At 51.7% G+C, this 25,272-nt stretch overlaps 1 protein-coding gene across 1 annotated transcript; it reads right to left on the bottom strand.

Moving 5' to 3' along the window:
* Positions 1–33: 33 nt before the first annotated feature.
* On the bottom strand, positions 34–7,019 carry LOC311578144 (uncharacterized protein). The gene is made up of 16 exons (XM_084747892.1): positions 7,005–7,019; positions 6,303–6,602; positions 6,107–6,229; positions 5,731–5,849; positions 5,486–5,636; positions 5,332–5,416; positions 4,847–5,055; positions 4,553–4,670; positions 4,222–4,394; positions 1,921–2,063; positions 1,738–1,840; positions 1,171–1,470; positions 747–971; positions 550–634; positions 307–440; positions 34–186 (listed from the first exon to the last, which is right to left on the bottom strand). The coding sequence occupies exons 2-16, from the start codon at positions 6,552–6,554 to the stop codon at positions 100–102; spliced, it is 2,307 nt and encodes a 768-aa protein (XP_084604018.1). The 5' UTR covers positions 6,555–6,602; positions 7,005–7,019; the 3' UTR covers positions 34–99.
* Between the last annotated feature and the right edge of the window lie 18,253 nt (positions 7,020–25,272).

Below are 25,272 nucleotides of genomic sequence, written 5' to 3'. Positions count from 1 at the left end.
TTGCTGAGAGTTGAGAGCCACAACCCACTCTGTGTGCCAGCTCCTGCTCAGTGCCTGAGCATGCTCTGCCGCTGTAGCCTGTCTCTCTTCTTGGAGTCTTCACAGTTTCTCCTCAGTGGGCTGCTCTGGGTTTTTGACCTGGTCGGAGCTAGGGTCTCTCTGTCCTTTGCCAGCTGGCAGCCCTGTCTGTAAGGGGTGGTCAGCCTTCATCTTACCATTCTGCGTCTCCACTCCGGGAGCTCAAATAAGGTCCTCGTCTAGCTGGAGGACCTGGCCCCTGGCTCTGAAGCCCAGCCCAGCTCTCACCTTCTGAGACGTGGGTCTGCTAGAGCCCAGTCGGATGGAGGCCCAGAGCCTCAGGCTGATGACCTGAGGGGCTGTCACACTAGGAGTCCAGCACAGGAACCTTTCATGGATCTTCTGGCTCGTCCTCCCCTTTGCTGCTCAGAGATCCCAGGTTGCTGGGCCAAAGTGGATACCAAACCTCTGCCACCCACCCACCACCAGGCCTTGGAGACTTGCATGTCCTTTCCCTATCCGAGCTCTCACCTCTGACTGGGTCATTTTTTACCAGAAACTCATCCAGAGCTGCCCAACCACCTCCAACACGAACCATCAGGGCTCCTCGTGCTGCCTGCAGAGCATGGGGTGGGGGTGGGGTGTCAAGCCTTCTGTGTAAGGGTTCAGGGCAGTTCCCGAGGCTCTCTCCTTCCTGCGGTCACAGGTACACATTCACATCTGCTCACCAAGGCTCCCTGGACCTTGGGCCTGCCTCTGGCCACTGGTATATTTGTCCCTTCCATGTTTCTTGCTTTGACCACGCCGTGTGGCTGTTTCTGGCCACTGGGGAGCCCTGGCACCGTCATAGTGGAGAGCTTGTAGTGAGGCCCACATTTCCCCCAGGGATAGCGAGGCCAGCCTTGTCCACCTCCGTCCTGCTCCCCAGCTGCCAGGAAGCTGTCCACAAGGTCCTACTGGGAAATGTTTCAGTGCTGCCTGTGGCTTGGGGTATGTGTGACACACAGCCCAGACCACTTTATTCTGTGACCAAGGCAATATAGGTAGTGTCCCCGCAAGACCCAGGTGTATATTGTCCCCTTGCTGTGAGGTGAAGCCAAGTCCCTTTCATGCACTCAGGAGTGAACAGATTATGTATCCGTCTACCCTTACCTGTACCTGGTGGCCCTGTTCCAGTTGTACCCACTGGTCCCTTTCCTCCTGGTTCCTCTTGCTACGCTCTGGTTTCCTATGACTCCAGTTATCCCGGATGGCCTTTGCCCACCACAGCCTCCAGTTCAGTTCTTCCGGAATCTTCTCCAGGAGGCAAGCCTTAGCTCTATTCCCCAGATCCCCAGGCGGCCTCTGGTTAAGACTCCTCAGAGTGGTTATCTCCCTTGAGGCTTGAGTCCAGTGCTTTAGGCTCAGGGCCGCAGGAAGCCTCTTTAGCACCCCGCTTTGGGCTGGTACGACCTACGTATTAGGGAGCAATGTTAGGGAACTGGGGTACCCCATGCCCCAAACTGTCCACCACTTCTCCTAAGCCAGCACCCCCATCCTCCAGAGTCCCTCAGCAGCACTTTAGGCTTTCCAGCACCTCATAGAGGTTACATGGTCCATCTTACAGAGGGGGTGGCTCCAGGACAGAGGGTCCAGGGCACCACAGCCAGTGTCATTAGGCTAACACTGGGTTGATCCACAGTTACAGCACAGGCCAGAGCCTCTGGCCACTAGTCCCACCTTGGTCCCCAAAAGTTCAGCCTGGCTCGGCCTATGGGGGCACAGGACCAACTTCTCTATTAGGTGGCTCATGAGCAGCAGCATCTTTTCCAGAGTGTGTACCCTGGAGAAGAGATAAGCAGACATGAGCAGGATAGAGGGCCAGGATGAGTGGGGTGGGGGACAGATGGCAAGCAGGCTCACCTCTCACAGGAGGGGCTAGACATGACAGCCTGGTAGCCCAGCAGGTCCATCAGTGGGCCCAAGTGGCAGGTGCTCCCATAGGCAGTGTCTCCTTTCCTCCTTAACCATGACACGGCCAGGGTTTGCTGTCCCCACAGGAACTCCTGCCATCAGAGTACCTCGTGTTGGCTCTCTGGGCGGGAAAAGCTGAGGGGCGAAATCTTTTTTCCTCCATGCACTTCACATTTTGAGCCCTCTTCCCCACTCCATCCACCCTATGCCTCATATCGTCCACCACATTAGCAAGAGGACCGACTGCACATACCGGCCCAGCCCTCCTACCCCTGGGCCCCTTCAGTGCAGGGAGGGGAGCTGCATCCAGCATTGTGCTGATGCTCAGGGTAAGGTGACGAGAGCCAGCAAGATGCTCCCTGTGGGTGAACTGGAGTCACCACCACCACCCACCCATCCCCATGCTGAAGTGCAGCCTCTACTGAGAAGAGCTGAGCAGGGCGTGGAGGCGCACACCTTTAATCCCAGCACTCGGGAGGCAGAGGCAGGTGGATCCCTGTGAGTTGGAGATCAGCCTGGTCTACAAAGCACGTCCAGAAGAGACGGCCAAGGCTATACGGAGAAAACCTGTCTCGAAACACACACACACACACACACACACACACACACACACACACACACACACACACCAAAAAAAGAAAGAAAGGAAGGAAGAAGCAATTGCATGTATAAATAACTGTAGGGTGAAATCACAGTAGAATGTGGGCACCAATGTGATTGCTGCCCTTAAAAACAGGAGTGGGGACAATGGCTGGGGACTGGGACAATAGCTCAGCCAGTGAAGCATTTACTGAAAAGCATGAAGTGTGGTCCCGACCATCTACGTGAAAAACAAACATAACAGATCAGTATGGCGGCACACTGGTAATCCCAGCACTAGAGAGGCACAGGTGAGATTTCTGGGACTGGGTGGCCGGCCCAGTCTAGACAAATAAGGACTTCAGGTTCAGGAAGAGAGAGACTGTGACTCATAAAACAAGGCAGAGGACCAGAGAGATGGCTCAGCAGTTAAAAGCACTTGCTCCTCTTACAGAGGACCTACTTCAGTTTCCAGTACTTAGGTCAGGCAACTCACGGCTGCCTATAACTGCAGCTCCAGTCGATCTGGCGCCTCCTGCTGGTCTCCATCGGTAACACACACACACACACACACACACACACACACACACACACACTTAAAAACAAAATAAATCTTCAAAAAATGATAAGGTAGAGAGTGCTTGAGGAAGACTCTAGATGTCAACGTCTGGCCTCCACACAGCACACACATAAATACCTACATATACAAAAGGGAGTGGAATTTGCACCCAAAAAAGCACAGAATGAATTGAAGCCAGGAACTATGTACAATATGGCAAGGAACGAGGCAGGTCAAACCCTTCCTTACAGACCTCGGGAGCCAGCTCCGTCTATTTCAAACTTTCATCCCTCACAACTTCGAGTTAGGGTGTAACCAGTTCCAACTTTCCTGTTGGTGACAGCTGGTTCCAGTGGCCTGGGATACTACCAGAGTCCCAAGAATGAGAAAGGAATCTGAGAACCAGTGAAGGAACCCGGAACTTCCGGGCAGACAGCAAACCTCATGTACCCCATCCACTCCTGTGTTATAGAAAAGGGGAGCCAAAGCTGGCACACACCTTTCATTCCCAGTACTCAGGAGGCAGAGACAGGTGGATATCTGTGAGTTCGAGGCCAGCCTGGTCTACAAAGAGAGTTCCAGGACAACCTTACACACAGAGAAAAGGAAAGGGGGCCCAGTGGAGGAAGAACTCACTCTTGTCTCATTACTGCAATAAGTGCTGGGCAGTCCCAGACTATGCACCAGAAGTAACTAAATTTCTTTCTTGCTTGCTCCTAACATATTTTCTCAAGCTGTTGCATAAATGTGACTCATTCATAGCAATGTTTTGGCCTTCATTAAGGCCTCTCTATTTACTAGAAAAGGCATGTAGATACATCAGTCTCTCTCCTTATCCATACAGCCTGGGGGCTCGACAGTACTGTCCAAAAAAAAAATCCTTATCTAGCAGTCAGGGGCGGGCTGATCTCAAGCCCTGACCCCACTGAGAGATCTGTGGCCTTAAGTGGAGATTTAAGGCTGTGCAAAGCTGGGAACTGAGCCATGAAGTCATCGCTAGAAATCCCTCTAGCTAGGCGGTTGTGGTGGCGCACGCCTGTAATCCCCGCACTCTGTGACTTCGAGGTCAACCTCATCTACAAAACTTTCTTCCCCTTAGTTTTTCAAGGCACCTGCAAGGCTGGGTTCCAGTCACGGGCAGGCCTCAGCTCCTTCATGGCAGCCTGCTCTGCCAGGCCACACAAGATCTGCACCGCTGGCTCCCATATGGCCTTCAGCCCCGGATCTTGCTCTCGAGCCTCTAACCAGTGCCCCTCCGGGGGGTACGTATCTGTCCGAAGCATGGCTAGGGAGAGATATGGCCCCCTCCTGAGAGCCTGGCCTTGGCAAGACCTTCACACTCACCCCACCTTGGCTTCTTGAGCACCTGAGCCTGATCCTACCCCCAAGGCTGGCAGTGACCTCCCAAATGTTCCCAGGTACCCCCTTAGAACCCTGGTGTACCTGATGACAGGCTCTGTTTCCAGATGGTCACTGTGGGTGCTGCCGCCTGGCTAGAAGTCTCTGCCCACTGTGCCAGCTGTTCAAGCCGCTCTGCTAGCTGGGCCAGCTGGACACTCAGCTATGGGAGGGAACCAGCAGGGAACCAGCATTGTTCTAGACAGCCCTAGCCAGGAACAGAAAGTATGTACTCCCAGCAACCCTAGCTCCCTGGTTACAGTGGGCTGCAGTCTCCTCAGGGGTCATGAGGTAGACTGGAGGTCTTTCTTCTACGTGGCGTCAAAAGCGTACAAACACCTGCTTTGGATCCTGGAGCTCTGGCTGTGCTGAGGCAGACCCCTCTAGTTCCGGCTGGGCCTCCAGGGCTGCTGCTGGTGAGGGCTTGGAGGATGCTGTCCTTTGAGCACGCAGCAGCTTCTGTTGGGCACAGGCAATCCGTGACTCAGTCTGCCTTACACGCTCCTGGAGTCCATCCAGTTGCTGTCGCACCAGCTGAGCTTGGTCACCTGCAGCCAGAGGCAAGAGGCCAGGGAGGAAGCACTGACGTTGAAAGAGAACTCGGAAACCAGGAGCAGGGATGAGACATTAGAAGGGTCCTTGCGAATCAACGAGAACAGAGACATTAACGGACTCAGGGTCTGGGCCCTGTACCTGGAAAATGACCCAGATGTCTGGCCTGGGCTAAGGGTAGGCTTTTCAGTGGACTCCAGAACATGAGCCCTGAGCACATCTTGGCTTGAGTGACAGGCCAACTGAGTGGCTGAGGGCTGAGGTCCACTTACTACTGAGAAGCTCTGCTAGCCTCCTGCCAGTCTCCAAAACCCTTTCCAGGTCTTTGGCACGTGCCACAACCCCATCACACACCTCCTGTCAACAAACACAAGACACACTGAGCCTGTTGGCAGGCCAGGCTCCCATCCCAAGCCTGGGCCGTACCTGGAGGCACTGAGAAGATTCCTCAAGGCACTTGGGTCCCAGCTGCAGCTCAGCCAGTAGCTGTTCACTGGGGCTCAGCTTCACCAGCAGAGCCTTGCAGGCTGTTTCAAAGCTCTGTGCTGCTGGGACAAGCTGCCCCAGGAGCCTCCACCTTGGGGGTAAAGATGGAGAAGCTGTTAGTGGTACCCTTCCTGTGCTAGAACCCTCCTAGCCACCGCCGCCCCCGCCCCCCACTGCATCTTCACCTGGTTTCTGCCTGTTGTACCAGGCGGTGCCACTGTGTGCACAGCTCTGAAGGGCTCCAGGGCTCCTGCAATCTCGGTTCCATGTGTGGTGCACGCTCCCTCAGCAGCCGCAGGAGCAGCTGCCGCACATGAGGTTGGGGAGGGGGGCTTATGCAGGGTTCTGGGGGGGTCCCTGCTTATCCTCCCACCACTGGTCCTCTTTTTTAATGATGGGGAACCACTGGCTATGGGAACACTAACAGGTGTTTTCATTCAGCCCACTCTGGGTGACCAGGGTGGGTTCAATCACATGATGGCCACTTTTATTTGCTAGTGGCTTGGCCGGGGGCTCAGAGAACAAAGTGTTCAGACCTGTCCCTGTCCTCTGTCCCTGTACCTCCTGTTCCCGAAGCTGGGAAGCAGCCAAAGTGGCATCTGCAGCCAGGGGTCCTTGTGAGGCCTGCAGTTCCTCCATGCCATCCAGCCAGCTGCACAGTGTGTCCAGGGGCGCTAGGGGTATCTGAAAGACAGACGTACTCACCACATCTGGCCTCCACTTGGACTTTCCACACTCCGGGGTTGTCCTGCCTCACCTGGAATGGCTGCCCTCTTTGCCCGCAGGGCCCCATCTCCACGGCCTCTGTCACTACTGTCTCTGTCACCACCGTCTCTGTGACTTCTGTCACCTGGACAGCACGGGAGCCCCACCAGGCCCGGGGGATCCCTGGTGGAAGTGGGCCCTGAGGAACTGTGGATGGCGAGAGATCCCCTCGGGTCCTGGGGCTGGTGCGTGAGCGGCTCCTCCTCTCCCCCAGGCAGCCAAGCCTTGACGCGGGGTTTCCCATGGCAGATGCCGAGCAGGTGGCAGGGTTTCCAGGACAGCAAGGACAGCCCTACAAGGACAGGAGGACCCAAGTCAGGACCAGGGGATTGACAGGGCCACCTGCCCCCACCCTGGCACAGGCTGGTTCTGGGGACACCTCCTGGGACTGGGTAGACTGCCCTGGCTTAAGAGACTAGAGAGAACAACCCTCACCTCTGCTTAGCTCCCCGCACCTTACCTTCCCTCAAGCCACTGCTCCACCAGCCCCAGACAGTCTGGCCCCAGCACTTTTCTTCCTACAGTTACCAGGGAAACCCAGTGCCCATCCTCAGTCATGTGGGTGGGGGAAGGGCTGCAAAGGGGAAGGGGCTTCTAGCTGGAGTTTATGGCCCCTCCCCCTCAGTTCCTGAGCCTGGGGCGAGAGGGGTTCAGGAAGCTCACCTCCCACCCAAGCCCCAAAGAGGCCACTCACATAGCCATAGGCTCCTTTGGGTTTGGAGGCCAAAGAAGTGGGGGGGCTGCTATAAAGGGTGCCAGGTCTGCACCTCAATGACTAGGAATGATAGAAAATGGGGGTCATCAACACACACTTCAGGAAGGGACTTTCCCATAGCCATGTAGCCCCCGCAGGGAGTCCTGGGCTACACCCTCTCCCAGTTCACAGGACTCAGACAACCCCCCCAACCCAAGACCTCCCGGCACCTCAGACTGATCTGCTCTGGTTTTAGGAACCTCACACTTGCCACACAGTCCCCCACTTGAGCCTGGAATAAGCTAGCCCTTCCTCTAACCTAGACTCTCCTCTAGGGCAGGGAGATGTGGATGCTTGGGGTGGGGGGCCCCCAGGGGCATGGTTGTTACTTCATGGACCATGGACTCAGCTAGGAATCCATCCACTCACTCTCTACCCAACCATCACTGATTCTCCACCAAGGAGTGAAATTCACGCTCAACAGACAAGCCGGAAATCCTCCCCTGCCTATGGCCATACTGGTCTCAGGCCCTCCTTCACTGCTGACAGAGGTGACTTGGGAGTCCCTGGGGCCTAAAGCTAGCCCTGCCCCCATCCACCTACCTTGTGACCACCCCCACCCCCACCCCCACCCCACCCTGAGGCCTGCCCCTTCCTGGGTTCACTTTTGTCATGAGTTTGTGTTGCTGTTACCTTGGGAACTTTCCGTGGAAAATGCTGGGTGAGATGGGCAGGCTGACAGGCCAGGGCAGGCCACAGACGCACTGTGGGTGGATGCTGGTGGACGCCTCTCCCAGGAGGGCTCACACCCCAGGAGGGCTCACACCCTAGGACGGCCCACCCTGTCCTGCCTGCTCTCTTTTTTCAGCTCCCACCCCAGGCCAAGCACCAAGCATCTGCATTCCTGGGGTAAGCTTTAGTGGGCTGGAAAGGTGTGTCCCAGCAAATCCTGCCCACACCTGGCATGCACACGTCCTTCCTCCCCTGCTGCTATAAGGGACCATGAAGTTCCTAGGAGCAGCCACCCCACGTGGTCTTTAGGTCTTATCTCAAATAGGGTGTTTTCTGATATGCCTATCTCCCTTTCTCTGCACTCATCCTTGGGCCTCTGTAGCTAAGAGGGACAAGGGGCCCCTGCAGCTGATACCTCACCTCTGGTTTGTTTTGATGCCCAAAGCAGAACCAGGTCAAATTTCTGTACGAGCCTTTTAAATAATAATAATAATAATAATAATAATAATAATAATAATAATAATAATAATAATAATAATAATAATAATAATAATAATATAATAATAATAATAATAATAATAATTTCTTTAGTGTTATTTTGTGTGCATTAGTGTGAAGGTATCGGATCCCCTGGAACTGTAGTTACAGTTTGTGAGCTGCCATGTGGGTTCTGGGAATTGAACTGGGGTCCTTTGGAAGGATAGACAGTGCTCTTAACCACTGAGCCATCTCTCCAGCCCCACGTACCAGCCCTTCTGTAGCTGCCCGTGGCTGGGCTAGTGGAGGCCCAAGTCTGGGAAGGCGCTAAGGTTTATTCGGTGGAGCCTCCAGCTTTCTCACCTGCCCCAGGTCACCGTCCTATGTTGAGCTTGCACTTTTTGGACAAGAGTGGACAGCCTCCCCAGCAGGATTCCTCCAGCCTTGTCACCCCTACCCTGATTCAAAGGCTCTAATAGACATACTCCACAGACCCTGGCAGTTTAGTGGCCACATGACCTCCTTTGTATATGACATTCCTGAATTATGGTAGGTGTGTTAAGTGGGTGACCAGGAAGGAGCAGTTCGGATCACACTCCTAGCCATCCAAGCTTGGACAGCTGGCTCACAAGAGTCCCCAGCCTTGTGACTTGAAGCCTTTCCTTGGCACTGCCCCAGGCCCTCATACAGGCCCCTTCCTTGTACATTCACACTGACGTCACGGTACCTCACCCAGGGGGCCCCTGAATAGTGCCCCTTGCCCTGCTGGTTCCAGCCCTCCGGGGGGCCACAGCCCTGTCATTAGGGCAAGTAGCCACACGCAGGAAGCACGGGGACACACATAGGACTTCCCGGCTTGCTGAACCTGGGGTAAAGTTCAGATAGCTCCAAATTTCACAGAGGAACACAGGCTGCAGCAGGTCTGCAACACAGCCCAAACCGGTCCCGGTCAGAGGAATTCCCATGAGTGGACACTCACGATCCCTCTAATAGTGGCCAGCGGTCACATTTATGGGACCATGGATCCAGGAAACAATTATGGGCCTGGGATCTCTGCTAGGCAAGAAGACTGAGGTAGCCAGGGGAGTTGCCTAGGATTGTGGTCCAGGGGTGGATGGTGTAGGGGCTGTCAGGGTGTCTGAGCCCCTGGAGGAAGGAAACAGCATGGGGCGGGGGGAGGGGGTCCCTAGCAGAGCTAACTCAGAAGTCTCGGCTGGAATGGTTTTTTTCTTTGCAAGATACAAAGCTTTCTAGGAAAGGAAGCATGCAAAAGGAATGTGGAGGTTTGAGTGAGAAGACCCCATTAGGCTCATATATTCGAATGCTTGGTCACCAGGGAGTGGAATTGTTTGAAAGAATTAGAAGGATTAGGAGGAGTGGCCTTGTTGAAGGAAGTGTGTCACTGAGGGTGGGCTTTGAGGTTTCAAAAACCCACGCCAGGCTTGGCCTGTGGGTCAGCATGTAATTCTTTTTGTTGTTGTCTGTGGTTGGTTTTTGTTTGTTTGTTTGTTTGTTTTGTTTTTTCGAGACAGGATTTGTAGCCTTGGCTGTCCTGGAACTCACTCTGTAGACCAGGCTGGCCTTGAAATGACAAAGATCCGCCTGCCTCTGCCTCCCAAGTACTGGGATTAAAGGCGTGCGCCACTGTCTGGCAGCATGTAGCTCTTAGCTACTGTTCCGGCACAATAAGAGCCGCCATGCTCCCCACCATGATGATGATGATGGTGGTGGTGGTGGTGGACTAAACCTCTGGACCCGTAAGACAGCCCTAATTAAGTGCTTTCCTTCATAGGAGTTGCTGCGGCCACGGTGTCTCTTGACAGCGACTGGACAGTGACGAAGACAAAGAGCAAAGTTTGTATAATTAGCAGCGCACATGTTTTGTGATAGGAAAGCCTGGACTGTGTCGGGGAGCTGAGTCCCGGTAGAGGCTCTTCAAGTTGGGGACAAATGACTGGCCATGTGATGAGTCTGAAGTTCTGTGGTCCCAGGAAGAGTACACAGAACATGGATTTTGATTGGTCATGGAAAAAAACAAGGCTAAAAGACAAAAAAGAAAGGAAGGAAGGAAGGAAGGAAGGAAGGAAAGAAAGAAAGAAAGAAAGAAAGAAAGAAAAGAAGGAAAAGTTTGGAATGTTCAGCCCTAAGGGGAAGGGAGACATGAGTACCCAGGGGCCTTGGGCCAGCCTCCACTCCGCTGATCGAAAAACGGAGTGACCCACAGGACCAGGCTGATCAAGATACAGGCCACCCATCAACCTTTTACTCAAAAGTTCTGGAAAAATCTTGCAGCATCTCAGCGGCTTTGGCTGGGCTACCTGCTGTTGTGCTGTTGAACTCTGTCCCAAAAGCTATGTTCACCTCCTAAATCCAAACCTGAGAGTGAGGCCTTATTTGGAAATAGAGTTTTTGCATGTGTCATCAAGTTGAGGTCATTAGAATGGGCTGTCATCCAACATGAATGTGACCGTGTGAGAAAAATGCTGTGTAAAGATGAGGCATACTGGTGAGCGATGACTCCAGGGGGAGGAGGGGGAGGAGGAGGAAGGATCGGGAAGCCTGGAACCTCCAGCAAGGTGCCTTAGGTTTGGAAGTGACCACCAGAGGTAGAGTAAAGTTCAGAGGGATCAGACGCTGCTGACCCCAGGACTGAGGGAAAAGAGCATTTCTGTTTGCTTTGAGTGGTCCTTTGTTACGATGGCCTCAAGACAACCTGCTTGCCTAGTTGTGAGCCAGTCATGATGACCAGGTGGGTGACATCCCGTTGGCTTAGTCCATGCTAGGCCATCTTTGGAGCTGGTGTGCCTCCTCTGCCACTGATACAGCTGGTCTGCAGGGAGGGGGGAGGGGCCCCCCAGAGAAGGCCAAGTAAAGACAGTATACTCAGGGACAGGCCAGGGTTCAAGGCTCCAGTCAGGACTTCAGGACCAGCACACAAGCTTCCAACTGTAAGGAGAGTTGGAAGGCGAGTGTGGTAGCAATGCCTGGACCCCCTGTAGCTCTGTGGCTGTAACATTGTCTCTAAAGCCCACATCCACCCGTTCCCCCACCCCTACTTACAAGTTGATTTTATTTTTCTAGAAATCACCGTAGCCACGGTTCTGAAGAATCAATCAAATGGACCAACTGAGAAGAGTAGGCAGATCTGAGAGTCCTGCATCAACTCCTGCAAATATTGCAGGACAGCGCTGCAGCCCGGGGCCCTGGAAATATAAAAAAGTGTGTGTGTGTAAGCTTAAGTCCCCAGGGGGATACAGAGTAATGGCAGAAGGTTTTCCTAACAACTACAGGCCTTGGGTTCAATCTCAACACTGGGGAGGCTGAGCCAAGAGCATCCCCAGGTCTCCCCCTGGCTAGCCAATCAAGGGGGTTGAGGAGCCTCAGGTTTTGTAAGAAGCCTTGTCTAAAAAACTAAGGTGGACATGAATCAGAAGGGACACTTGATGTCAACCTCTGGCCTTCGCAGGCATGTGCACATACATCACCCACACAAATGTACAAACACTGCACACACACAAATGCTTTTTAAAAATTAAACAGAAAAAAAGGACAGACGTGGTGGCATGTGCCTTTAATGTGAGCACTCTAGGAGGCAGAGGCAGGGGGATTTCTATGAGTTTGCAGGCAGCCTGTCTATATAGGGCTATGTAGTGAGACCCTGTTTTAAAAACAACAAAAACAAAACAAAACAAAACAAAAACCCAACAACCTTTTTTTCAATTGGAGAGATGGCTCAGTGGCTGAAAGCACTGGGCGCTCTTTCCGAGGCCCTAGCACCCACATGGTGCCTCACAGGCATCTACAACACCAGTTCCAGAAGATCTGATGCATCTTCCAGTCTCTGTGGGCACCAGCCATGGACGTGGTACACAGACATACAGGCAGGGGGAAAACTCTGACACACACGAAAATAGTAAAGATAGTAATTAAAAATAAAAAATTATTTAATTAATTAGAAGAAAAGAAAGTCCCCTGGGGCGGTCGGTGAAGAGCTAATTAGTGAGAGCTTTACCAGCCCTGCCCAGCCCTGGACCGCGGCTGATTCAACCAACAGGTGCTTCAGGTTTGCCCTTCCTAGCCTTCCCAGCCCTGCCTGCCCTTGCCCCCACCCTGACACTGCTTTTCTGGTTTCACTTCCTAGGAGCTTTCACTGAGATTCCAGCTCCGGTCCAGATCTTCCCACAGCCTTCACTCGGGGTGTGTGCTTGTAACCCCACTGACTGGGACGCTAAGGCAGGAAGATAACCAGGTTAAAGCTAGTCTGTGTGACAAAGCAAGTTTCAGGCTAGTTCCCAAGACAGTGTTTTTTTGGGACACCATCTTTTTTTTGTTTTTGTTTTTCAAAACAGGGTTTCTCTGTGTAGTCTTGACTGTCCTGGACTCGCTTTGTAGACCAGGCTGGCCTCAAACTCACAGCAATTCGACTGCCTCTGCCTCCCAGGTGCTGGGATGAAAGGCTTGCGCTGCCGGCAGGACACTATCTTTAAACAAACAAACATACCACCAAGATCTAGGCTCTGGGCAGGTGCCCGTCAAAGCTTCGGTTTCCTGTCTGCTAAGCTGTGGCTTCTGCCTCTCTGAGGCTGCCCAGTAAACATGGAGTTGCTGCAGCACCCCCCACCTTCCCACATTACCCAGTAAGCCTCTTCCCCAAGGTGAGGAACTCAAAGGCAGGGAGTATCTACCCTGGGACGACAAAGCTCCAATGTGCACCAGGCTCCACATCTCCAAACCCTCGCCTAGGGCCAACACTGAGAGTTCAGAAAAATCAGAAGAAAAGCCAATCTCATGATGAGCTTGACCTTGTGAGCAGTGACCATCAGCTTACTCCAGGAAGCAAACACCCAGAGAGCAGGGGACACGCTTACACTGCCATTCCCGTGTCCTTCCCAGACCAGCAAGCAATGAGGAGATCTGAGCTGCCCACAGGGCCAAGGATTTTCTCTTGCCTTTTGCTCTGTTCCCATAGCTGCCCTCTGAGGGCCAGAGCCCAGGCCCGGGAGGGAGCCCGACGCTCTTCCACACCTGCTCCATTTCCAGGTGAATCTGAGGAGACTTGCATGGCGTGAGGACTAAGGTTAAAGTGCCTGAAGCAGCAAGGCCAAGCTCTGAGTCTCGCTGCCTGCTTCTACCACCATGAGCCTAGGGACTTGGAACTCTGTACTAGGGTTTACAGTATGAGGATTTCATAGGCCTGGATGTAGATCTACCCCAGCCCCAACTCTACTGCAGATACAGGTCACACAGTGAGGGCTGATGAAACCACCACAGGCTCCTGAGCCTTCACAAAGTCACTACAGCAGACAGGCGGTTCTTGGGCCTAAAGCCTCTCTACGGGGCCTCCTTCCTACATGGCTTGAGAGGGCGCTGCTTGGGCCTTGGCAGGCTGCTGTCTCGGGCCGATTTTCAGTTTCTGCCAGGGCACTCAGAAGTGGGCTCAGCCAGACTTTATGACAGGTTCCTGCGCTTAGGGTCCCTGTGCCAGATCCAGCAGGGCCTGGATCCTTGCCACCACAGCTATCACTTTCCTGATCTCATAAGCAACCCCTCGGTGACAGCTCGCTGTGGAAAGATGTCCCCCAGGGGGTCTTCCTCACACCTGTATCCACTGATGTGTTCATTAGTACAAGCCTCTTGCTCTCCCAACCCCTGCGTACTTGTGCCATCCTCTCTGTGCCCTAACCATCTTCCTGAGCACAGGCTGCCGCTCAGACACACAGCTTCAAATGCTGCTGGTTGGGTGAGTGTGCCTTGGTGGCCTCTGTGGGGACAATGGGGACAGTATCCTTCCAGCTGGGGGATGCGTGTGTGTGTGTGACATGTTGAGCTGACACACCTTGAATTGTCATCTCCACCACTTGGTGGTGTGTCTAATGCCCCGAGGCTCCAGGTGAGGTCCAGAAAAGATAGCATAAGCAGGTGGTCAAGGAAGTGGCCGCCACTCAGGAAAATGGGCAAGCTCCCTGGGACCTGCTGGCGCCTGTGGTGCTGATTTCTCTATATACCGGAGTTCCGTTGCCTGGCCCCACCCAGCTTTATAAACCCAGCAGTTTATGACAGGTGGCTTGAGAGGCCAGACCCAGCTTTGCAGATGTCTGATCTAGGTGTCTACCAAGGTCCAAGGGCAGGAGAAAGGTGTGCGAGGCCTCCTATCTGACAGGTGATCAGGGCTCTACCCCTTTTTGTAGGATACTGGAACATTATAGGAGCTGGCATCCTGGACTCTGCTCAGAGGCCCCAGCCTGGGAGAGCTTACTGAGCAGTGATACCTCTGAAGACACTCCCCTTGCATGACTGAAGGGCCCCATACAAGGTTTATTCTCTATCTTTAGAGTAAGCACATGCACGCAGGTTGTGTGTGCGTGCGCGTCTGCGTGTGTGTGTGTGTGTGTGTGTGTGTGTGTGTGTATGCGCGCGCACTTATGCATTTCCCCTGTCTGTGTTTCTCATCTGCCATTCTTAGTTTAGCTTCAGTCCTATCCATCAAAAGAAAGCTCCTGAGGACTGCTTGCTTGTCTACACACCAGACAGGAAGAAGAGAGGCTTCCTTCCAGCTGCATGAGGCGGGGAGACCCCACAGGGCAGATGAAAACTCAGAGTGGTTTCAGCAGGCAGCATTCAGATGGAACTGGCGGGGTGGGGGTGGGGGGAGGGTGACAGACACTAGACGACCACAGACCGCTACATTGTTAGCAAAGGTCCTGTGTGACTTATTCAGGGTAGCCTGGCTAGGAAAGACAGAGCAAAAGCAACCTATAAGAACTCTGTTCGGACTCTTTAGAAACCATGGCGCAGCTTTGCAGCCAAACTCTAGGCAGCTGCCACAGGGCCAAAGGGCTCTTTCACCCTCCATCGCTGCGGTCAGGTCAATGCCTAAGTGATGCAGGTGGAAACAGTCATTAGATGCCATGTAGAAAACTTGGTGGTTGTCACTAGTTGACATGAGGTCACACTCATGAAGGATATGTCCCTAATCCAACATGACTGGTGTGTGCAGGTGGTGACACAGAGGTGAAGACATCACGCGACAGTGAGCAGAGTGGGTGATATATCTGAAGCTAAGAGCCGCTCAGGACCACAGCACCACCGGAAGCCAGAGAAGCTGGTGACAGATTCCCCTCAGCCTCACCAGGGCCAGCCATGCCTGACATCCATCTAGATGTGGCCCGGGGGGGGGGGGCGGTGTGAGAACACGTTTCCGCTGTGTGAAACCTCCTCGCTTTGGGTTGACCTCCTATCTCCGGGCTTGACTGCACCACCAGCTCTAGTCCCTGACAGGTGGCCACACCATGTGCTCAGCCCGAGGAGAGCAGCTGTCACCTGAGTTTGGGTGGGACTCTCCAGAGGGTGGCAAGATGAACAAAGAAAACAGCAGAGGGTGTGCATGGCACTTCCTCCTCAGCGCTCATCCCTCAACACAGAGCCTGGCCTGTGTCTGACGCCGTCCCTAAAAAATCCTCAGCTCTTGGGAAAATCCACTCAGGCCCCCGGGGGATGCTCACCTGTTTTGGCTGCGGTGGCTGCTGACCACAGGGACCGGTGGGTACCGATGTCCCTGACAACGCCCCCTCTCCCGGTGGTCACTGCTATTGTACAGGTTTCTATCATTCAGCCTGCAGCCAGAGAGCCCTGTGGATGGAGTCTCCCACTGAGATCCCTCAGCTAAGGTGGCTGTGCCCCAGAGCCTACAGGGAGTTCCCGTTGCCTGATGGGCTTTCTCCTCCCTCCGCTTTGTAACCCAGGGCGTCTGCTTTGCGAAGCTGAAGCCGGAGAAAGCTGTCCGTGCTTCCAGGTCTGGCATCAGGTGGTCCCCCAGAGTACTCATCCTGAGCGCTCCATCCTCCATCACACACCTGAGCTGGCATGACCACCCCACCAAGGCTCTACCAGCTAGCCAGAGGGGCCCGTGGAGCCAGTGACTACCTAATGAGATCCAGGCAAGCAGTATCGGGGAAGTAAGTGGTTAAGGAGATAGACAGCCCCAAAGCTGCTCCATGCTTGATGCCCTCTTGCCTGGCCTGACGACTGTCCTTGATCTCCCCTTGGGATATGGCTGCTGCCATAGTCTGTGGTGACTTTGAGGAAGATCACGAGCCTAGAAACACTCACGGGGGTGCCCAACTGTAACAACAGGTGTGGGCTGACTGACCCACCCTCAGCCCCTACTCTAAATTCCAGGGCGGCCCTTCATTTGTGCTTGAGTATATCCGTAAGGGGAGCTAGGAGCCCTGGAAATTTGTGCTCACCTCTTTGACTCAGGCACCCTCAGGCACGGCTGGCAGTGTTCCATGCTCCGCCAGACACGGGGTGGAGAGGCACCACAGAGAGAGATGAACTTACTACTGTGAGTGACACAAAGCGAAAGCCAAGACGCTGACACACACAGTAATGGAATAAGCGTGCTTAGAGAAAATGGAGAGCTTCAAAGAATGCAATAAAAGAGAAAGGATTGGTGCATGAGATGTACAGAGGCAGAGCGTGAGGGCTGCAGGGACCTAGTGAGCCTGGGGACCGGGCCAGGTACAGGAGACAACATAAAGAACAGGTAAAACCATTTTTCCTGCAAGTCTGACGACATAAGTTCCATTCCTGAAGCCAATTTGTGCTGTAGGACTCATGTACCCACATGCACCCCCCCCCCACACACACACAAGCAATAACAATAGCACAAAATTAAAGACAAACAAATAAATACAAGTTTTAAAAAAAGAAGACCAGAACTAGGCATGGTGGCGCACATCTTTAATCCCAGCACCTGGGAGGTAGAGGTAGGCGGATTGCTGTGAGGTTGAGGCCAGCCTGGTCTACAAAGTTAGTTCAGGACAGCCAAGGCTACACAGAGAAACCCTGTCTCGAAAACAACAAAAAGAAGAAGAAGGAGGAGGAGGAGGAGGAGGAAGAGGAGGAGAGGAAGGGGAAGAGGAGGAAGAAGAGGAGGAGGAAGAGGAGGAAGCCAATCAGTGTCCAGGTGAGAGGAATCGCCGAGCCAAGGATTCACTGCCCCATGGCGTGCAGAGGGGAACGGGACCTGTTTCCCAGAACCAGAGGAATGAGAGCTCACAGGACAAGAGGCTCCAGAGGCTCAGGGAAGATGGCGCTGTACCCCGGGCCCACGGTGAAGCTGAAAAGCACTGGAGACAAGAGGGGAATTGTATGGGCACTGATGGCAAAGGAAGAAAGCTGGGGCGGGCGCCGTGCAGGGTTTCACAGCGGCAGTGCAGAGCGGGAGAGACAATAGAGCGTTGTTCTGGGGCACTGACAGGAAAGAAGTCCAGCCTTAGCCGTCTATACACAGCCATTCAGACATCAGTCAATGCAAGGTCAGCACACTGACAATACCCTCGGACGCCAAGACTTCACAGGGTGAGAGCATTGTGGAGGTGACAAGAGGCGAAAAAGGCAGACATGAGAGATTCTGGGGGTGGTGCCCCATAGGACTGGAGGGAAAAGAGACAAAAAAAAAAAAAAAGACAGTAAAAGAAAAAGAAATGGAAAGGCAGAGACGACTGTTCACACAGACTGGCCTTGGAAGCCTTGGGTTTGGTGGCCGTCTTCCTCTTGTTGACACAGGCGAAATGTGAAGATGGATAAATAAGCAGGCGCATGAACCTTAGAGGCAGCCAAGCTACAACCAGAAGGCTATGCATTGCTCAGTCAGAAAGAGCAAAATCTGACAAACCCACAGGAAAGCAACGCGGGGAGGAGTAAAATCGCACAGCCAGGCTGTAGAGTCGAGTGCCAGCACAGACACACAGGTGCAGTGGATGAAGCTCATGCAAGGACAGTGGCTCTTTTGGGGCAGAGAAGAGGTTAGAGACAGGGTCTCTCTGTGTAGCCTGGGCTGTCCTGGAATGCGCTCTGTAGACCAGGCTGGCCTTGAACTCAGAAATCCACCTGCCTCTGCCTCCCGAGTACTAGAATTAAAGGCGTGCGCCACCACCATCTTGCAGAAAATGACTTGTTAAAAAAGTATTTATTTTTATTGTATGTGCATTGGAATTTTGACTGGATATATGTCTGTGTGGGGGGGTGTTGGGTCCCCTAGAAGTGGAGTTACGGGCAGTTGTGTGCTACCATGTGGGTGCTAGGAATTGAACCTGGGTCCTTGGAAAAGAAACCAGCGCTCTTAACCCGCAAGCCATCCCTCCAGCCCAGAAAATGACTTTCAATAAGATTCACCAACATGTTACCTACTTCTATTTATTTGTTTGTTTGTTTATTATTTCTTTTGAAACACCGTCACTTGTAGCTGAGGCTGGCTTCAAGGATGACCTTATTTTTATTCTCCTTCCTTCCCAAGTGATGGTTTATTTACGCGTGTGCGTGCGTGTGTGTGTGTGTGTGTGTGTGTGTGTGTGTGTGTGTGTGTGCAGACATGCAGGTAGGTACATGAAGCAAACAGCACACATGTGAAGGTCAGAGGAGAGCCTCAAGTGTCTGTCCTCACCTTCTACCTTAGCTGATGTGGCGTCCTTGGCTGCCACACCATGAGTTCCACAGACCGAGGCGGTAACTTCAAAGGAAGAAAAGTCTCCTGGAACCGGTTGCGGAACTCTTTGATGGAGAAAAAGATATTGAGCCGTAATTCCCATGGCAATTCATTAACTCTGTTCCCTCTTCCTAGTTACAAGATGCTCCTGATAACCTAGGCTGAGAAATTGGATAAAAATAAAACCATCCCTTGAGATGGAGTCAATAGCCATGACCTTATTTCTGTGAGAATCAGCACTTTACAAATTGTTTACAAAATAGTGTTATGATTGAAAGTTTTCCCAACAATAAAATTTCATATGGCTGTACGTGTGTAACGGAAGTGAGCTTTGGTATATGGTTAAGGGAACCTTAAAAAGACTTAAAATAGTTTAAAATCATTAAAGATTCATAGTAATATAGGTTAGATATTATTGGCCATAAGAATTTTTAACCTGCTCTTGAAATTATGCCAGTTGCCTTGGATAATTTTGTACTGTACCTTCCTGTGCAAAATAATAATGATATTTTTTTGTTCTATTTATGATTGCTTTGCTGCACACATCCTCTATGTTCTATTCATGATCGCTTCACTAAACACATCTTCTAAGAGTTGTAATACTTGTTTAAGGGCTACAAAATAGCCGGGCGCGGTGGCACACGCCTTTAATCCCAGCACGCGGGAGGCAGAGGCAGGTGGATCACTGTGAGTTCGAGGCCAATCTGGTCTACAAAGCAAGTCCAGGACAGCCAAGGCTACACAGAGAAACCCTGTCTCAAAAACAAAAGCAAAACAAACAAACAAAAAAAGAGCTACAAAATACACTCAGATTCAGCCTGCCTCTGTGTTTGTTTCTGTTTTTCATCGCCGAATCCTTACCCACCTAACCCTTCGGGACCCTCATCCCAGGGACCCTCACACCCGGCTGAGGTGGTCCGTGGCACTTGGCTGTTTTGACGACGCATACACAAAGCTAGCTGGCACCAAACCCGTCATCAGTCACTACTTCCCCTCCTGCTGGAGGACCACCAGGGTCACAGAGAGATGCCACTGCGGTCTGCTTTGTGTTGGTGCTAGGGGATGTGACCTCAGGTCCTCAGGTGTGTGTGGCAAGAGCTTTACCCCCGTACCATCTCCATAGCCCTGTGCTGGGTTTCTGTGGCACTAGGGATCAAGCTCAGGGCCTGTGCACAGTGAGAACCACTCTATCAACTGAGCCACATCTCCAGCCCCAAGAACACGTTTAAATAAAAAAAAGGATACAGAGACAGAAAGAAAATAACCTTACTTCTTATTTTAAAATGTGATTTCAAGATTTAATTATGTTGTATGTATGAGTGTTTTACTCACAATGTGTACCATGTGCATGCTTGGTGCCCATGAGGTCAGAAGAGGACCTTATATGAGGGTCTGCGGAATTATGAATACTTGTGAACCACCATGGGGGTGCTGGGAACAAAGAGCAACAGGTGCTCCTAAGCACTCGGCCATCTCTCCAGCCCCCTTCTGTTTTATTGTTTGGTTTTTAGAGACAGGGTTTCTCTGTGTTAGCCCTGGCTGTCCTACACTTGCTTTGTAGACCAGGCTGGCCTCAAACTCACAGAGATCTGCCTCTGCCTCCCACTGTGCCTGTCTAGTTAATTCTGATCAACTAGGTTAGAGAGTTGTTGGAATCAAATTTTAAAATAATAGGGCTTACTTGGTGTGGTGGCTTGGGCATTTAATCACAGCACTCAAGAGGCAGAGGCAGAGGCAGATGGATCTCCATGAGTTCTGGGCTAGCCTGGACTATATAACGAGTTCTAGATTAGCCAGAACTATACAGTGAGACCCTGACTCAAAAAAAAAAAAAAAGGTAAACTAAAATAATAGGAATGGAGAGATGGTGAGATGGCTCAGCCAACAAACTGCCTACAGTGTAAGCGTGAGTTTTGGACCCCAGCACCCATAGCGAAGGTCAGTATGTACCTGTAATCCCAGCTCTGGGAGGCATGGATAAGGTGATCCTCAAAAGGGGGAGCAGGCTTGCTGGGCAGCCAGAGAGAGAAACAGACAACAGCTATCCAACGACACCCGAAGTTGACCTCCAGTTTTCACTAGTATACGTACAGGTCTGCTCACCCGCAGACATGCACACATCTCCACACACGTAAGACAGACAGACAGAGACAGAATGAATGAATCGAGGAGACCAAGAAGAGAGGCTCATAACTTTTGACTGCTGACGAGAAAGGCTGTCACAGACTCCCTGGTCCTGATGTGTCTGTGCTCTGCTGAGAACTACTACACAGACTGAAAACATAAGAAATTCCAGCCGGGAGGCTCCCTGGAGACAGCTCCCAGCAACAGGCGGCATCACTGATGAGTGGCCACGGGGTCCTGCGGTGAACTGAGGAGCTTTGTTTCAAAGCTGTGCACAAACATCTCCTTTCTGGCTTTAAAAGTTTCTCCTTGCTCAGCCTCCGCCTATGTTCGGCCGTCTATCACGGTGCTCCTCCTGGCTGTGCGGGGACTGCCCTCCCAACCAGCCTCATTTTGTCAGGGAATCTGTTCTGTAGTTGGTACAAAATTACAAACAGGGGTCCCTGATCATCATCGTCGTCAGTTTTACTTTACATCCCTGTCACAGCTTCCCCTCCTTCCTCTTCTCCCAGTCCCTCCCCTCCCCTCCCCTCCCCTCCCCTCCCCTCCCCACACACCCCTTCTCCCCTTCTCCTCAGAAAAGGGGAGATCTTCCATGCGTATCTATTAATAATATTCTGATACACCTGCAGACAGGAGCCCAGCATAACAGGCATCAGAGAGGCTTCTCCCAGCAACTGGTGGAAACTGACGCACAGACCCACAGCCAAACATTAGGTGGAGCTTGAGGGATCCTGAGGAAGAGGGGGAGGAAGGATTATAGGAGCCAGATGGCTCAAGGATGCCACAAGAAAATCTACAGAATCAACTAACCCAGGCCCATGGGTGCTCACAGAGACTAAACTGTCAACCAGAGCACGCATGGGACAGACCTAGGCCCTTTGCACATGCGTAACCGTTGTACAGCTGGATCTTCATGTGGAACTCCTAAAGCAGGAGCAGGGGCTGTCTCTGGCTACACTGCCTGCCTCTGGATCCCTCTCCCCTGACTGGGCTGCCTTGTCCAGCCTCAATAGCAGAAGATGTGCCTAGTCTTACTGCGACTTGATGATCTACAAACAGGGTTTCTTATAGGAAAGGAGAGGTGTCAACCTGCTGCCGTAAGCACAGCACTCAGCCCCGCGCTCTCCGTCCCACTCCCCAAGGAAAAGCAAACGGCACACGACTCAGGATGTAAGAGCAGAACCACACTGATGGCCTGAGCTACGGTCTCCCAGATGCTGATGGACCAAGGCGACACGCCACAGACACAGCACACAGTCTGCTGCCTCTGCGGATGCATGTGCCAGGCCACAAGGACAATCCAGCCACAACTGGTCAACACCAGCTAGGACGGATGGGGCACACGTTTAATCCCAGCACTCAGGCAGATGTCTGCGAGTTTGAGACCAGCTTGCTCTACACAGCACAGTTCCACGTATTGAAAATCACGTACACACACACACACACACACACACACACACACACACACACACACACATCCCACCCCCATACACACATACAGGTGTGTCAATACCACTGACTGACCTCGGCAGAAAAGCAACAGCTGAGTTATATTAGTTAATATTACTAATCTCTAACAAGGACACCCATCGAACAATGGCTGCAACTGCATTCACGTCTCCTTTGTGCCCTCATTAGCAGGGATGCCAGCCCGTGTGTGGGCACACACTTCCCATGGTAACCTGGGTGTGAGTCAGAGCTGCTTGCCACCCACTGCCCTCAGACTCCTCCTCATCACTGACGACCGGTCTTTGAGTTAAGACACTGGCCCAGCAGTGGCCAATGCTTTGACTGAGGCAGGGGGACAGCCATTCAGTGAGGGAAGGAGTAACAGGACAGAGGCTGGGCTTCTGAAGCACCCCCAGGGGAGCCCCACTTCCCTGCACACCTGCTTAGGAGGCTTCATGACAGAGGAACGGATTTTCTTCTAGTTAAGCTACACTCGGGGGTTGTTTGTAGCATCAGCCCAGCCCAGATCCCACTCGGCATATCACACACTAGACGCCATCAGAGATGCCTTAAATGCCAGCACTCAGAGCCAGGTGGTGTGGCGCACACCTTTAATCCTAGCACTCGGGAGGCAGAGGCAGGCCGATCTCCGTGAGTTCGAGGACAGCCCGGTCTACAAGGCAAGTCTAGGACAGCCAAGGCTACACAGAGAGAGCCTGTCTTGGTGGTGGGGAAGAGGAGACATGAAACAGGAAGAGGAAACCAGAGAAACATGGCCTCAGAACCAAAGTGAATGACTAAACCAAAAGCTAATTCTTTAGAGATTAATCAGAAAAAAATGGTTAGCAAGAAGAATTATTAAAATTCGAGGGGCTGGAGAGATGGTTCAACGGTTAAGAGTACTGGCTGCTTTTCCAGAGGACCCGGGTTCAACTCCCAGTGCCTATATGGCAGCTTACAACTGTCTAAAACTCCAGTTCCAGGGGATCTGTATCTCACACAGACACACATACAGACCAAACACCAATGCACATAATAATATAAATACATTTTAAAAATTAGAGAGAAAATGTGTAAATCAAAACTAAAAAACAATAAAATTGGGGAGCAAGTGTGGGTAAGATGTTGTTACATAAGACACTCAAGCATCAAGATTCAATGGACACATTCCTTGAGACTTAAAAAAAACAAAACAAAGCCGGGCGTGGTGGCGCACGCCTTTAATCCCCGCACTCGGGAGGCAGAGGCAGGCGGATCGCTGTGAGTTCGAGGCCAGCCTGGTCTACAAAGAGAGTCCAGGACAGCCAAGGCTACACAGAGAAACCCTGTCTCACAAAACCAAAAAAAAAAAAAAAACAAAAAAACAAAAACAAAACAAAACAAAAACAAAACAAAACAAAACAAAATACAAAAAGCAAAACCCCAAATTTAAAAAAAAAAAAAAAAAAAGAACCAGAGGGTTTAAAACAATCAATAAAGCATTTCCCTCCCTAAAGACTTCAGGCTCAGATCATTTAAAAAGGAAATGCTACAAGGGTTTTGTGGTGAAAGTGTGGGAGGGCCTGTTTCAAAAACCAAGGTAAATAGCAATTGAGAAAGACAGAGCAAAGTCAACTTCCACACACGCCCACACACGTCCACCAACACATTGCCTCTCTGCCTCGCTCTCTCTGCTAAGTCACCCCCTAACACCCAAACTAAAAGTTTAGTACAACCAAGACTTCCTGCCAGGTCGTGAGTCTGATAAGCTTTAAAATAAATAGCGTGTGGAACACAGAGATGATGGGCCGGGGAGATGGCTCAGCGGTTAAAGGCACATACTGCTCTTGCAGAGGACCTGAGCTCTTCCACACGAGGAAACTCACAACTATTTATAACTCTAGATCCAGGGGAACCAACCCATCTGGCCTCTGCATCCACCTGCTGTCATCTGTACACACCTATAAGCACGCACACACACACACACACACACACACACACACACACACACAGAAATTTTTTTTTTTTTAAGAAAATGGAGGGGCCTACAGGGATGAATTAGAGGTTAAACGCACTGGCTTCTCTTGAAAAGGGCCCGGGTTTGATTCCTAGCACCCCGTTGGTGGCTTATAATTGCCTGCAACTCCAGTCACAGAGGATGCAGCACCCTCTTCTGGCCTCTATGGGCACCAGGCACACAAGTGGTGCACAGACATACACGCAGGCAGAATGCTCATACACATAAAATTAAAACACACAGAGATAAATCCACGCATGGGTTTTGTTGAGAAAAAAGGCGAACATAGCAATGGGGAAGATACCAGACAGGTGGCAATGTAAGGCTAAACCCTCCTGACTATCCCCCCCCAAAAAAAAAAAAAGAAAAAAGAAAGAAAGAAAGAAAAAGAGGAAGGGTCGTGTGCTCAGGGCTCTGAGGCATTCAACAAACCTGCTGTTCTAGGCTGATGCCTGGCTTCGCAAGCTTATAAAGCAAACTGGCTGCCTCAGTTTCACTTCTTTGCATCTCCAGTGCACAAAGTGAGACCTGAGTCTCACAGTGGGTGAGGATATTTGTGGATAATTTATGACCTAGGCAGGACGGGCTATGATGGTGTGAGACTTCAACCTGTCGTTCAGAATACTGTGCAACTTTAAAAAAAAAATCTATGGGTTTTTAAAAAAAAATTATTTCTGGGATTTTCCACTTAATATTTTCAGTCAACAGTAGAATATACGCAACGGACCCGCCAACCTTGAAGCTGCTGGCCAGGAGGAATGCTGCATTCTTTTAAAAAAATTTTTTTCATAGCCCAGCATGGTGGCGCGCACCTTTAATCCCAGCACTTGGGAGGCAGAGGCAGGAAGATGACTGTGAATTTGAGGCCAGCCTGGTCTACAAAGTGAGTCCAGAACAGCCAAGGTTACGAAGAGAAACCCTGTCTTGAAAAGCCAATGGTGATGATGATGATGATGATATTCACTTATTTATCTTTATTCTATTTGTATAAGTGTTTT

This window comes from Acomys minous (assembly GCF_964271855.1).
Source record: "Acomys minous genome assembly, chromosome: 12".
Taxonomy (NCBI): domain Eukaryota; kingdom Metazoa; phylum Chordata; class Mammalia; order Rodentia; family Muridae; genus Acomys; species Acomys minous.
The sequence above is the reverse complement of the archived record's forward strand: the minus strand, read 5'-3'. Positions and strand labels throughout refer to the sequence as shown.